This window comes from Triticum aestivum, chromosome 2D (assembly GCF_018294505.1).
Source record: "Triticum aestivum cultivar Chinese Spring chromosome 2D, IWGSC CS RefSeq v2.1, whole genome shotgun sequence".
Taxonomy (NCBI): domain Eukaryota; kingdom Viridiplantae; phylum Streptophyta; class Magnoliopsida; order Poales; family Poaceae; genus Triticum; species Triticum aestivum.
The window spans coordinates 310,431,226-310,444,055 of record NC_057799.1 but is presented as its reverse complement, the minus strand read 5'-3'; the positions used below and the strand labels follow the sequence as shown (position 1 = coordinate 310,444,055).

Sequence of the window (12,830 nt, the reverse complement as noted above, 5' to 3'; positions counted from 1 at the left end):
GAGGCTCACAATTTAGCGAAGCATGCTTTAAAGTTAGGGGGTGGCCGCCATGTCTGGTTAGGACATCCCGGTAACATCTCTTTCATCCCTATAACTTTCGTGACGGATCAATAAAAGCTCCGTGAATTGTCTCAAAAAAAGCAAGCGCCTCTTCTCTGCTGCGTTCAAATCACGGGGCAGGCGCCGATTAGGTAATGGAGTAAGCTATTTTTTCTACTGAATCAAGGGCTAATTAGATTAGATTGGACCCGCGATTTTTTAGTTACTTGTATGAGCTGGTCCATTACTGGAGTAATCAATATAATTTTTTAACTGTCAAGAGATTTGATGGAATCTGATAAGCTTTTTATAGTGCATGAATTATGGGATGCCTGTGATCATACAGTCACTTGACTGAAGAATGTAATCATTTGTTGTTGCTTAATGCATAGAACCCAGCGCCAAGGTGGTACTGCTAAATCAAAAGGTACAAATTTTCTTTTATCGTCTATGGGCTCTCAGCTGCCAATATTTTGTTCCTTGTCTTCCTCTTTTTTATGCAAATAGTGTTGTAGATAAGCTACTATGCGACTTTCAATCATGTTCATTCCAACTGCTAGCTTGGACGGTATTTCAACTCAGGATCCTTAAAAAGGTAACATCTGAACCTCTTCTCAGTTAAACCATGCCCTTCTCATATTTAAAAACTTCTAATTATGGTTACAGAAATTCACCCAAGTGAATATGTTTATATGGTATTTTCACAAAAGGATGGAAATGAAGCCTTTAAGTAGCAAGACATATTGCAAGTAGAACACGGGATTGGTGATTCTCACTTGACGCGGATTATAAACCTCTGTTCTTACCTTGGTGTGAAAAAATCTAGGGGTAATAAAGAGTTTTTGGTGACCCCTGGATGGAGATGAGGTTCAATATAATTTTAGGTAAAAATGTTACCCTGCATGGTATTGTTGAAGCAGGTTTCTTCAACTTCAACTTTAAAAGTACATAATCAGAATTGAAGTCTTGGATAGAGTCATAGTTAAACTTTGTTTTGTTCAACTTGAATGAGCCTTCATGTCTATCATCGTTCAACATAATTTTCAGTAAAATATGCAGGTTCCTTGAACTTCTACTTTAGAAGTATATTTATAATTGAAGTCTTGGATTTAGTCATAGCTAAGTGTGTTTTCGTCAACTCGAATCATTCTCGTTTTAGAATGCTTAGATATTAGTACAAGCTTAATGGGTGTTTACTGTTTGCATTATGCATTTAGTTTTACAGTTATGTGAATGGCCACATGAAGTCCCCCCCCCCCCGAAATTCCTGTGATGTGTAGTTATGTGTGGTATTTTAATAAACAAGTGGTGTATACTAAAGATTTTTGTTATTACCAAGGAGAAACTTGATCACCTCTTTTGTTGGAAAGGTCAGTAATATTTTTTTGTTTCGTGTTTGGTTGTATGATTTCGATAAGATCTTTGTTGTGTGATTATCAATAACCTTACATGTTTATCAATTTTGGAAATAAGAAGCGTTGCATGTTTTGAGAAGGAATCTTTTATCTTCCTAATTTGTTTTTATTAATCATTATATGGATAAGTTATCCAGAATTAATTCCATTTTCTTGCATATGTATATTTACAAACATTCTATTATTCCATCAAATAAATGGACATGTGTAACAGTGAGCTCATCAAAGAAATCTTGGACAAATAACCGATGCTAAGAAACTATGAAAAAATTATATATGACCATAGTTTTCAGTTCTTATTCTATTTGGTGTATCTTTGTTTTAGAAACCAATACAACATCAATAGAGATAGAAGCATATCACTTAAATTGCAAAATGATGTGAGAAAATGCATTATACTAAAAAAATGGACACATATTTCTTTCTATCCTTAACTACTAAACTACCGAGATAAAATGGACGCAGCAACGCACGCCAACAATGATCTAGTATCTAAAAAAGCCCGCAGATCAGGACCACCCTTGAGCGTGGAGATCGTCTGAGCCCTTCCCGCCGCGCCTCGCGTCCTTCGTTGTCGACCACCAAGCTCAACCGCGTTAGCACCCACAACAACACCTCAAGCTGCAAGTAAGATGCCAGCATACATGTTGGGACTTCAACCAGACGGGGATCCGTCGGATGAGCCACTCCAGATCACCACCATGACCAATACACCATGGCCCATAGCCCGAGGCCGCTGCCCTGGCTTCTTGCTCGCGCCCCAAGCGCTGAATGCCACCGCTGCCGCAGCCCCCACACAGCTCTGCACCATCCACACCCAGATCAGATCAGGCGGCATGACACACACCACCGGCAACAGCCACCACGCTGCAACTCCCACGCGAGAGTAGCAGCTCTCCCGCACCACCCTCACCAATGCAAGTAGGCACCACTGCCGGCGTACCGAAGGTGCCGCAAGTTGCCAGCCGCAGCCGCCGCACCTCAGGTCCAGAGAGGACCCAGAACGGGCCCATGCCCATGCATGCAGCCCCAAGTCAACGACGCCACACCACCACACGCATCACTGCGCCGCCACTCCCAGGCACCGCCGACCCGAGGCAGCCACCACGACGCGATGGATGAATCCGCCGCAGCCATGCCGCCACACCAGATATGTGCGTGCTGCCTCCCAGGGAGATGCCCCGCCGCCACGCTCCTTGGAGCCTGCCTGGTTTTCGCTAATAGGCTCCTCCGGCGGCGACGAGATGACGAGGATGGGGCGACCGGGGGGAAGGGGGCATGGCACCGCCAATGGGGTTGCCCGGTGTCGCCAGGAAGAGGCGACACATGGAGTAGGGGTGAGAATGGCATATATCGTGCACGGGGCATGTACACATATTTGTAACGGACGATATCATGAAGATAGAGAGCAATGCAAAAAATAACGTGCTACCACCAAATATCATGGATTAATATATACTATTAGCGTGTTATAAGATGCTATTAACAAAATATTGTATACTAATTTATTTAGCAAGGCATTCCTCGAAACGCTATAGCGCGTTAGCGACGGTATAACGCGGCGCATCGAACCTAACTATAGAGTGGAGATCGAGTTATATAGTACGTTTCCTGCAGTCGTACACGTAAAGAATAGAACACGTAATACAAGTACGAAGGCAGCAGATCTTTGCCAGTCCATCTGAGAGAGTCAAGGAAAGCTTCGTGTCGGTTTCAGAGTTACCGGTAGAGTTTACAGATCATCATTTTTTCCTGGCATCGTTCGTTCGATCCTCTTCCACCCCTGATCCATCCATTCCGGCCATGGACTCCAACGCCAACGGCGGGCGCAGCACGGTGAGTTCTTCCTCGTCCCGGGATTGCATCGATTTGGATCGAGCTCGACGAGATTTCTCGCGTCTCGACTCCATCTCCTCACACCGCAAGGAATCTCACTCAAGCTGCCTGGGATTTTGCCCTTGTGATGATGGGTACAGATGGTAGGGGAGATGGAGAGCAGCTTGGAGCGGGTCAGGCGGCAGCTCTCCTCCACCTCCACCCGCCATATCCTCCAGGGTCCTCTCTTGAAGCGATCCGATACAGTAATTTCTAACCCCCCCTTTCATTTCACACTTTCTTACTTGGATGGTTCTGGTTCTGGTTCTGGTCTACTAAATCCATACCTGACAAGTCCAGCCATTCAAGCTTTCAAATCGATCAACATGATGATGCCGTGTGGTGTTGAGTGTTGATGACAAGCTGCCAAGGGTGTTTGTTCTACTTTGTGTGCTTGTAGTTCGTCGATATTATGCTGTGAACTAGAAAATTTCGTCTCTCAAGCATGAAAACAGCCTTCTTATAACTGTAGTAAGGGCATCTCCAACGTGGACCTTCAAACCGCCTGCATCCGTTTGGACCAGGCGGATGCGGACCAGGCGGATGCGGACATGTTTTGCTATCCAACGCGGTAGTCCATCCATGCAGCAGTCCGGACATCCTTTTTCCCGCCGGCATTGAAGCGGCGCGCCGGCCGCTGCACGTGCCTTCTCTCCGCATTTAAAAGGCATCCTTCTGTCCGTTTCCCTCCATTAAACCAGTGTGTTTGTCGAGGAACCTACTCCGGCACCCGCATGCGAGTGCCACACGTCCGTCTGCCTACCGGCTGGCATTAAACACCCTGCCTCTTGGCGCGTGGCATCCCCCCGCTATTTAAACGTGGCCAGGCGCCCGACAACAACCGCATCACACCTGTCCTCTCCTGATCTCCTCCTTCGTGCACCACACCCGCCATGGCCTTGAGCTCCAAAGCCCTGTGGGACAGCCTCTCCGGTGATGAGAAGAAGGAACTCTCTGGTATTGCGGCCGGCTGGCAGGCTTGCCGAGCCAGCCGGATACAGGCTGGCTTGCTGGCGAGCTCTCCGGAGGGCAGCGACGTGGACGAGCCAATGGACGACTAGCCCGCGCCACCGCCCTCGGCGGTTCAGGCGGGCATCACCATGGGCGAGGCGCGTGCGCACTTCACTGACACGGTAATGGAAGAGCGGGAGGAGGCGTTCTGGCAGGCGCAGGCCGACTAGAGGTACAACCTCCGGCTCCTCATGAGCACCGACTCGCGGAGGAGCAAATCGCTGGAACGGGCATCATGGCGGACGTGGACGAGCAGAAGGCGCTGCTCCCGTCCTAACGTGCTGCCCGCGACATCCGCCACGAGCGATGGCGGCTCCGTGTCCTGCGAGCGGAGAAAGAAGCTATGCTTGTGGAGATCGACGCGACGGCGGAGGAATTTGACGACGACACCGAGGACGATGAGGCCGACACGTCCACGGCGCCACCAATAGCGAGGAAGAGTAGAACATGGGAGGCCGCCGGCGGTTGGGTCCCAGGAAGGCCACCGCCATCTTGCCGGGCCACACAACCAGTGAGCTTGCCCGCTTTGTGGAGGAGGAGGAGGCCACTATTCTTCCCCTCGTTGAAGCTAAAGCTAAACTTGGTGGGCTCATTACCGGCCGGTGAGCTTGCCCGCTTCGCGGAGGCTATTCTTCCCTTCCCGTTGAAGCTTCATTTCCTGGGGCTCACGACCGTCCGGTGAGCTTGCCCGCTTCGCGGAGGCTATTCTTCCCTTCCCGTTGAAGCTTCATTTCCCGGGGTTCATGACCGTCCGGTGAGCTTGCTGCCGGGCATGGGGAAGGCATGTCGTGGGAAATGGGCGTCGGCGATCTTTTAGACTAGGTTAGAATAGGGTTTAGTTGAAATATGTCGAAAATGTAATGAATGTGCTCCGGCTTAGATGAAAATCACCCGGCTTTATCTATTTTTTTTAAGTTTGAATGAAAGTTGTCCAGTTTGTTTAAATTTGCATCAAATATGACCGGACGTTTGTGGCTATCTTTGGATGGCTGGCTCCCGTATCAGAGTCCGGACCCATGTCCGGACCGGTCCATGGACGGATGCGGTGTACGTTTTAGGGGTCCGTGTTGGAGATGCCCTAAGTAGCAACAGGTGAACTTGTGCAAATTCTCATTCAAGGGAAGGAGCATACACACACTTCTGGTAATTAATTCAGGTACCACTAAGTTGCACATCTGGATGTAGGGCTGTCTACTGTGCAACCCCGCTGGTTGATGCAAAGTTAATGTTTGTTCCCTTTATGGTTTGTTAGCACAGTTTCTTGAATTTAAGACTTTGAGTTACTTAGTCGTCTCCATATTGTGTTCTGCTTTTGCAGTTATAGTAACAATGATGATACACAACAAATTGCTATTATATTCCAGCACATCCATTTTATTTGTTTGTGATAAATTTTTACTCCAATTGACAGCTAAGGAAATGGAATGAGCGGTGGGTTATACTTGATCCAGCTACTGGAAAGATGGAATACAAGTATGGACTGGAAGTTACACACTCCTTTCTTTTAAAAACAGATGAAGATTTGAAAAAGAGAATGCTAGATCTCATAATTTAACTAATGATTTAGGGTTCGTAGAAGTGATACAACTGTGAGGGGAATAATTGTGTTCGATTCAACAAGCACCGCCACTTTGTCACCTACCAACTTTCAGTATGATCTCTGCTTCATTGCTATTTCATTATTATTTTCAGACTTGTGGTAGTAAAAGCACTGAATGGCCTCATGTTTTACTTGATGCAGTGGACTGCCAAAATATGAAGGATGTTGTGTATGTATCCTTATGGAGTAGCTCTAGGTTATTTTGTTCGCTTTATTATCATATATGGGCTCGATCAATTGTTTTGTTAATTGACTAGTGTTATAGATATTGGGACTCCACAAAAAAAGGAGTACTTTCTTTGTGCAGAAACTCCCAGCGCTGCAAGAGCATGGGTATCTACTTTACAGTAAGCTTGTGTTCCGTGGCCTGTCATTGCACTTGATTCGACCGCTATTCATGGGATTACTAACAGATTTTTTATATATAGATTAAATGGATGTTGGAAGACCACCGTATTCTTTTTTATGATCTATTTCGAAACGAAGTGACGATTGATATGTTCTTGTAGTTAACATCGTTGAGAGAACCCATGCTCCCTTTTTACATAAACCCATATTAGTAAACACCTTTGCTTCTGTGGTTTACTGCATTTAATTTATCACTGACATAACACCTTCCCAGTCTAGAATATGCGATTGTAACTCTAGAAGAACCCTAAAATGTATATTGGCATTTATACATGGGCCATGTGGCTCCATGCACTATCATCGCCATCAACACAACCCTCTCATATTCTTACTCTTAGAATTTCTCTACAAATTTCGAGCCACTTGGAGTGTGAAGAATTTAAGATATATTGCATGACATGTACCCTTATTTACATATTGTTCTGTATAAATTTGGTTTTCTCCTGAAACATCTCATGTTTCCATTAGTTCTGTTTGTTATTTGCTTACTAATGTGTAGAAATTGTGCTCAAGGAAAGCACCAATATGTAGTTGTTTCATCAAATGGTTGGGCGATTTGCTTTGCCTTGTTCGGAGGCACCCTCTTTAAATTCTTTGACCCTTTGCTCCCGAAGAACTGAGATGCACCCTTTGTTTCAAAACAATAACTGCTAGTGGCAATATGTGCCTACTTGTCCAACGTTAGGAACAAACTCGTGAAATATCAACTGCATAATTATGTAAATATGCTAACTCGTGAAATATCTGCTGCATAACTATGTAAGTAAGCTAACAGGCTATAATCTGGCTAAAGGCTTGCATTTGGTGCTTTCTGCTATTCTTTTTCCCTTTTTTTTGAGTTATTTTACTCGCTGTCCGTGGGGCTTTAGTACGACCCTTGAAACCTGATAAAAGTTCTTATCTACCTACAGTGCAACTCAATTGGTCCTACAGGCTCATAAACAGGCGGTGGATTCATTGGGTGGAAATGGTTCTGCAAAACTGGGAACAGTTGCTACTGTTGTGGCTGTGGCCAATGCAACTGCGATTGAAGCATCCAAAGAGGTAGAAGCAGCGATGAAGATCTCCCTGCGGGCAGCTTTAGGCTCAACTACAAATAAACTTAGTAAAGGTCAATTAGATGATCTCACAATCATGATGGTATGCTGTTCTTCAAACTATCAATGAAGGATTACCTAAATTAAAGTTTTGTCATTTTTGTTGCACAAGAAACTTATTGATGAATACAGGACCTCTTTTGTAGACAATTGATCTGACACCCAGTTGTCTCCTTTAAACAAAATACGAAAATATTCCTGATGTAGTCGGTTGATCTGCTATTCACTTGTTAGACCATGCTTCCTCCTAAAATAAGTGACTGATTAATTCCATAATCTATCAAACCAGTTGACTACTATGAGGCCGAGTTTCTGATAACAAACCAAATTTCTGATAAATTGAATCTTCACTTTGAAGCTTGAAAGCCATTTATAGTGTTGGTAAGACAGGTGAACATGCTTCAGCGTGTTTCACTGAACAACTATTGAGATGTAACTAGCAATCATGTGATGCGAAAGTTGGCAATATACTTGGAAGGCCATGCCAGAGCATTTGCTTCTCATACGATGGATGAAATTTAGTACTTTTTGTGCTGTCTTGTATGGTACTAGTTCTTGATCGTCTAAAATGTATATTTTTCTTTTGGATACTAAATTTTTTTCCTTTCCTTATTTGGGATGTGCTACACATTGCTACGACAGGAGACCCTTCGAGTTAAAGATGATGAACTGCACCAGCTATTGCAGGATATCCGTGCACGGGATTCCACCATCAGGGAGATTACAGATAAATTACAGGAGACTGCTGAGGCAGCTGAAACTGCTGCTTCTGCTGCTCATGCAATTGATGAAGCAAGAAGATTTTTATCTTCAGAACTTGAACGCCTGAAACAAGATCAGGAAAATCAAGTTGAATTGTCCTTGCTTAGGGTAACAACCACTTCGTGGATCTCTATACATTATATTCATCTTATAGTACATATTTGTTTCATACTTTTTACCCCCTATAGACCAAATTTTGTTTCTATGATTTACGTTTTATGCACCTGATGAGCACAGTTCATGTTAAGTATATGAACTGACACATTTATATTTTTAGTTTGAACTGGCTTTTATGTTAACAGCTAAGGGAATCAGAAGAAAAGTCAAAGCTTCTTGCTGAAGAAAGAGAGCATTTACTCAAGGAAAGAGATTCTGCTCTTCAAGAAGCTCAGATGTGGCGCTCTGAACTTGGAAAAGCTAGAGGAAATGCTGTCATTTTAGAAGCAGCTGTCGTGAGAGCTGAAGAGAAAGCTAGGGTTTCAGCAGCCGATGCTGACATGCGAATAAAGGAAGCTGTGAGTAAGCTCGAGTCTGCTGCGAAAGAAAAGGAAGAACTCTTAGCTCTCGTGGATGCTCTAAAATCACAAATACAAAGGTTCCGAGTACATCATATGCTATTTAATCTCTCTTGCTTCCTTGTAAAATGAGATTCTTCTAAAAGAAATTTGATGGATAATTTGGATATCTGTTGTTTGCAGGCAAGAGACTAGCACAAAACAAATCTGTGAGGAAAGGTCAGAGCTATGCTCTACTTCAAAGCACATGGACATGGACGACGATAACGTGGATAAGGCTTGTTTAAGCGATACAGACCTGATACCTATTGCGGAGAACATAGTCGAGTTGGATGACGAGGGAGTCGATATACGTACGATCGGGGACACGGAGTGGGAAAATCCTCATTCCTCTGAAGTATCTGATGTAAGGGAGGTGACCACAGAAGCTGAAGAAAACAGCTTGGATATTCCTGTTGATAGCCAGCCAGTTGCTGACGATACTTTCCAAGCCTAGACTGGACTTTTGCCATTCTTGTACACCATGACTTTTTGTACTAAAGTTTTTCATCTCGGTTCACAGCGAACATTCTTATAATCTTATTCCGTTTTCGCATTGACCCAGAGTTCTGTCACAGCTTTTGTTGCTCATCTGTAAACCTGAGTGAAACAAAAAGAAGAATTGGATCATCAAGTGTACCATTGGCGATCATGTTGAACAGTTTACACCTACTGTTGTAAGTTTTTCTTTTTGAAGGTCCGCTCTCCGGAATTTATTCAATCAGTGGTAGCCTATCCGAGTGTAGAAGACCACTCAGAAAGCCAAGGATTACAAAAGAGTATGTTACAACATTTTCTATGCCTAGAGCTTCTTTAGCGCACCCATGTGCTACATTATTTGCATTCCGGCTAACATACCGAAGCTCAAATCCCTGAAAACTAGGTAGTTCAGTTTGCATTTCCTGCAGAATATGAAAACCTATGAACGTCCTTCCAACCTTGCCTCCCACGTGCTCTTTGCATCGAGACAATCTGTCTCAATGATAACTGAATTGTATCCCTTTTCTATTGCTAGTAACATACCATCACGACACGCCAGAATTTCCAAGCTCAGCGGGTGCTACATTATTTGCATTCCGGCTAACATACCGAAGCTCAAATCCCTGAAAACTAGGTAGTTCAGTTTGCATTTCCTGCAGAATATGAAAACCTATGAACGTCCTTCCAACCTTGCCTCCCACGTGCTCTTTGCATTGAGACAATCTGTGTCAATGATAACTGAATTGTATCCCTTTTCTATTGCTAGTAACATACCATCACGACACGCCAGAATTTCCAAGCTCAGCGGATCAGTAATACCATCATACTTCACACACCTTGCTGAAAGAAAGAGACCCGCATGGTCTCGAGCCACCCACCATACCTGTGCCGCCTACACCCGTACATTGCTCCATCGACATTGATCTTGATCCACCCTGGCGTCGGGGCTGCCCATCTAACTGTAGGCTGCATCCTCTCCCGAACAGTCTCCGGGATCTCTAAAGCTCGAACATTTCAGCAATGAGGATCATCGATTGCCTGGGTTGAAACTTGTTCTCACCATGAGTGTATTTATTCCTGCTATGCCAAATTGCCCACATTACAGTAACCAGAATTGCTGCTGTATCCTTCCTGACTATTCTCACATCTAGCATGTCTTTGGTCCACGTTCCTGGATGAAGCTTAGGAAGTTTAACACCAAAAAATCGCTCTGCCTCCTCCCAGAACAGTCGCGCATGATCACATGTATTCAGATAGTGATATAATGTTTCCTCTCCATGCCCACACAGGGAGCATATAGACATCACCTTGATATGTCGCCGTTTCAGCTCGTTGTAGCACGGCAACATGTCCTTCACTACTCGCCACCAGAAAACACGTATCTTTGGTAGAACATTCAATTTTCAAAGTGCCTTCCAGGTCTGCTCCGTACCTGTGGAGCCTCCAATTTCCTCATCCCTTGACCTGCTTCTCAGCATTGTCTCACGATATGCTGACCTTACTGAGACAACTCCACTACTCTCCCACGTCCAAGCCCAAATATCCTCCTGAGAAGTCTTCGGTCTTGGCGATGTTAGAATTGCATCCGCATCTGGCGCCAAAAAAATCTGGCGAATGAGAGGGCCGTTCCCACTGAAAAATTAGGCATAATTTCCATTAATTCCAGAATATTAAACATGACGATTGCAATTACTAACATGTGAATCTCAAGCATACTAGATGCACTAAACAGCATGGACAGTGTTAGAGTTATATTGAGGATGGCCTTTGGCCTTTTGTATTCTAGTCTCTGGCATTCTCTTGTACATGTATATATGATGGCTTTGGCCTCATAATAATATCAAGTTGCATAATTCCCTAACATGGTATTAGAGCTGGTATTAGAGCCTTGGTTCTTTTTTCGCACACTGCAACTCGTGCTCGATCCAATCGCGCCGCCGTGATCATCCTTTCCTGGCTGCGCTGCTCCAAATCGTCTCTTGCCTCTGCTTGGCTGTTGCCTTTCACGCGTGCAGTTTCCTCTGCTGCCGCTCCTCTACTTTGCCTGTCCATCGTTCCCAGGTTCTGTCCGTGCGAGATCGGTCTCGATCTGGACAAAGGAGGTCGCAGATTCCACCCCGAGCCGCCGTTCCTCGTCGGTTCCGGCCGCTGGTTCCTGCAGCCCGCTGCATCCCAGACCGGGACGTCCGCCACTGACCTCATTTGGCCGCCGCCGGCTTCCACTACCGCCCTCCGTCGGGATTTGGTTCGGGCCGCCGCCGCCTCGTCTCTGACTGCCGCTTGAGGTCCGGTCGCCGCGCGCCGGCCTTTGGCTCTCCCTGGTCGGGCCTCTGCCGCCGGAGGCCAGCTCTCGCAGGTCCCGCTGCTCTCCGCCGGCGGGCGCTCCCAGGCCGGCCCCGTCCGCCTGTCGCCGCCAGCCGCCTGTCCAGCCCCGCCCTCGATCCGTCGGCTCCCTCGTCCTCCGGCCGCGACTGCTCCGCCGGCCGCCGCCTCCTCCAGGCCGCGGCCCCTTCCGCCAGCCGCCGCCTCCTCCTGGCCGTGGCCCTCGTCTGGCCGCCGCCGCCCCGCCGGCCGATTCCGGCCACTGCCGCTGGCCGTTCGCGGCATATTCTGCCGTGGCTATTGTCTAGTGTTGGTCGCCCCGAGCGTGTCCGCTTCCTCGGTCGCTCGATCCCATCGGGAGTTGACCCGGACGGTTCCTTGCTATTTTTTTTTAAATAATACATTTTTTTTAAATTACAGAAATATTACGCGAAAGAAAGAAATTTCAAAAATAATACACCGTCGGCCCGCTGCAGGCCGATCGGCTAGCAGCAGGCCCAATCGGCCCACAGCAAGCCGATCGGCTAGCAGCAGGCCGACTGCAGGCCCGGCTGGCACGCGGCGGCCTGTGGTTGGTCGGGCCACGTCGCGCGAGGGGGAGGCAGTGGGCTGTCGGCTTGTGTGCCCCTGTCGGCCTACCGCCCGCCGATCGGCCAGCTGCTGGCCGACAGGGGGCTGTAGCCTGACACGCTGGCCGGCCCGGCCTTATCCTCTCTTTCCTTCCTCTCCTTCCTCCATTCTTCTTCTCCCGTTCATTTCTTCTGTGTTCTTCCTTCTCCTCTCTCTACAGAAAAATGGCACCCATTTGTGCACCTAAATGAGCTACATTTTCGCTATTTTGGCACCGTGAATGGGTTCAACTCATTTAGGGCAGCCAAAAGAGGTGTCGATCTACTGACGGGGTAGCTCGTGGTGGTCGTGGTGAGCATTTTGGTGGAGGTGGTGGTGGTGAAGTTGGGTGGTCGTGGTGGTGACGGGGTAGCTCGTGGTGGTCGTGGCTGTTGTTCGTCGTGCTTCGTTGGAGCCGGAGCACCGGCAGTTTTTCGTTCGTCGTTCGTCGTTCGCACGCACGCTTCAAGGGTATATTTCAGCTCACATTTTATTTTTTATAGGTGCTCCGGTAGTATACGTAAATATTGTTATTTGCCCCGGTAGTATAAGTAAATATTTGTGTGCGATTATTGTTATTTGGCCCGGTAGTATACCGCAATATTTTTTTTGGCCCGGTAGTATACGTAAATATTGTTATTTGCCCTGGTAGTATACG

The 12,830-nt window shown here is 46.5% G+C and overlaps 2 protein-coding genes across 3 annotated transcripts; one reads left to right on the top strand and one right to left on the bottom strand.

Moving 5' to 3' along the window:
* The first annotated feature begins 3,096 nt into the window (after positions 1 to 3,096).
* Positions 3,097 to 9,413, top strand: LOC123052885 (differentially expressed in FDCP 6 homolog). Its single transcript, XM_044476247.1, has 10 exons — positions 3,097 to 3,290; positions 3,431 to 3,535; positions 5,752 to 5,813; positions 5,908 to 5,991; positions 6,082 to 6,113; positions 6,206 to 6,287; positions 7,260 to 7,488; positions 8,088 to 8,315; positions 8,510 to 8,802; positions 8,906 to 9,413. Exons 1-10 carry the CDS (start codon positions 3,258 to 3,260, stop codon positions 9,216 to 9,218), a joined length of 1,461 nt encoding a protein of 486 aa, XP_044332182.1. The 5' UTR covers positions 3,097 to 3,257; the 3' UTR covers positions 9,219 to 9,413.
* A 51-nt stretch (positions 9,414 to 9,464) lies between these two features.
* Positions 9,465 to 11,912, bottom strand: LOC123052886 (circumsporozoite protein). 2 transcript variants are annotated; one of them, XM_044476248.1, is made up of 2 exons: positions 11,148 to 11,912; positions 9,465 to 10,873 (listed from the first exon to the last, which is right to left on the bottom strand). In XM_044476248.1, the coding sequence occupies exons 1-2, from the start codon at positions 11,846 to 11,848 to the stop codon at positions 10,645 to 10,647; spliced, it is 930 nt and encodes a 309-aa protein (XP_044332183.1). In that variant the 5' UTR covers positions 11,849 to 11,912; the 3' UTR covers positions 9,465 to 10,644. The 2 variants fall into 2 exon arrangements, with proteins under 2 accessions (XP_044332183.1, XP_044332184.1); XM_044476249.1 differs by having other exon boundaries at positions 11,439 to 11,912.
* Positions 11,913 to 12,830: the final 918 nt, after the last annotated feature.

Bases quoted from the DNA above. Each gene is read 5' to 3' on its own strand.
- LOC123052885 (XM_044476247.1), top strand. From the start codon at position 3,258: ATGGACTCCAACGCCAACGGCGGGCGCAGCACG. The intron at 6,288-7,259 runs GTAAGCTTGTGT...ATCTACCTACAG, and splicing joins GCATGGGTATCTACTTTACA to TGCAACTCAATTGGTCCTAC. The intron at 8,803-8,905 runs GTTCCGAGTACA...TGTTGTTTGCAG, and splicing joins CTAAAATCACAAATACAAAG to GCAAGAGACTAGCACAAAAC.
- LOC123052886 (XM_044476248.1), bottom strand. From the start codon at position 11,848: ATGCCGCGAACGGCCAGCGGCAGTGGCCGGAATCGGCCGGCGGGGCGG. The intron at 10,874-11,147 runs GTGCGAAAAAAG...CTAATTTTTCAG, and splicing joins GATCGAGCACGAGTTGCAGT to TGGGAACGGCCCTCTCATTC.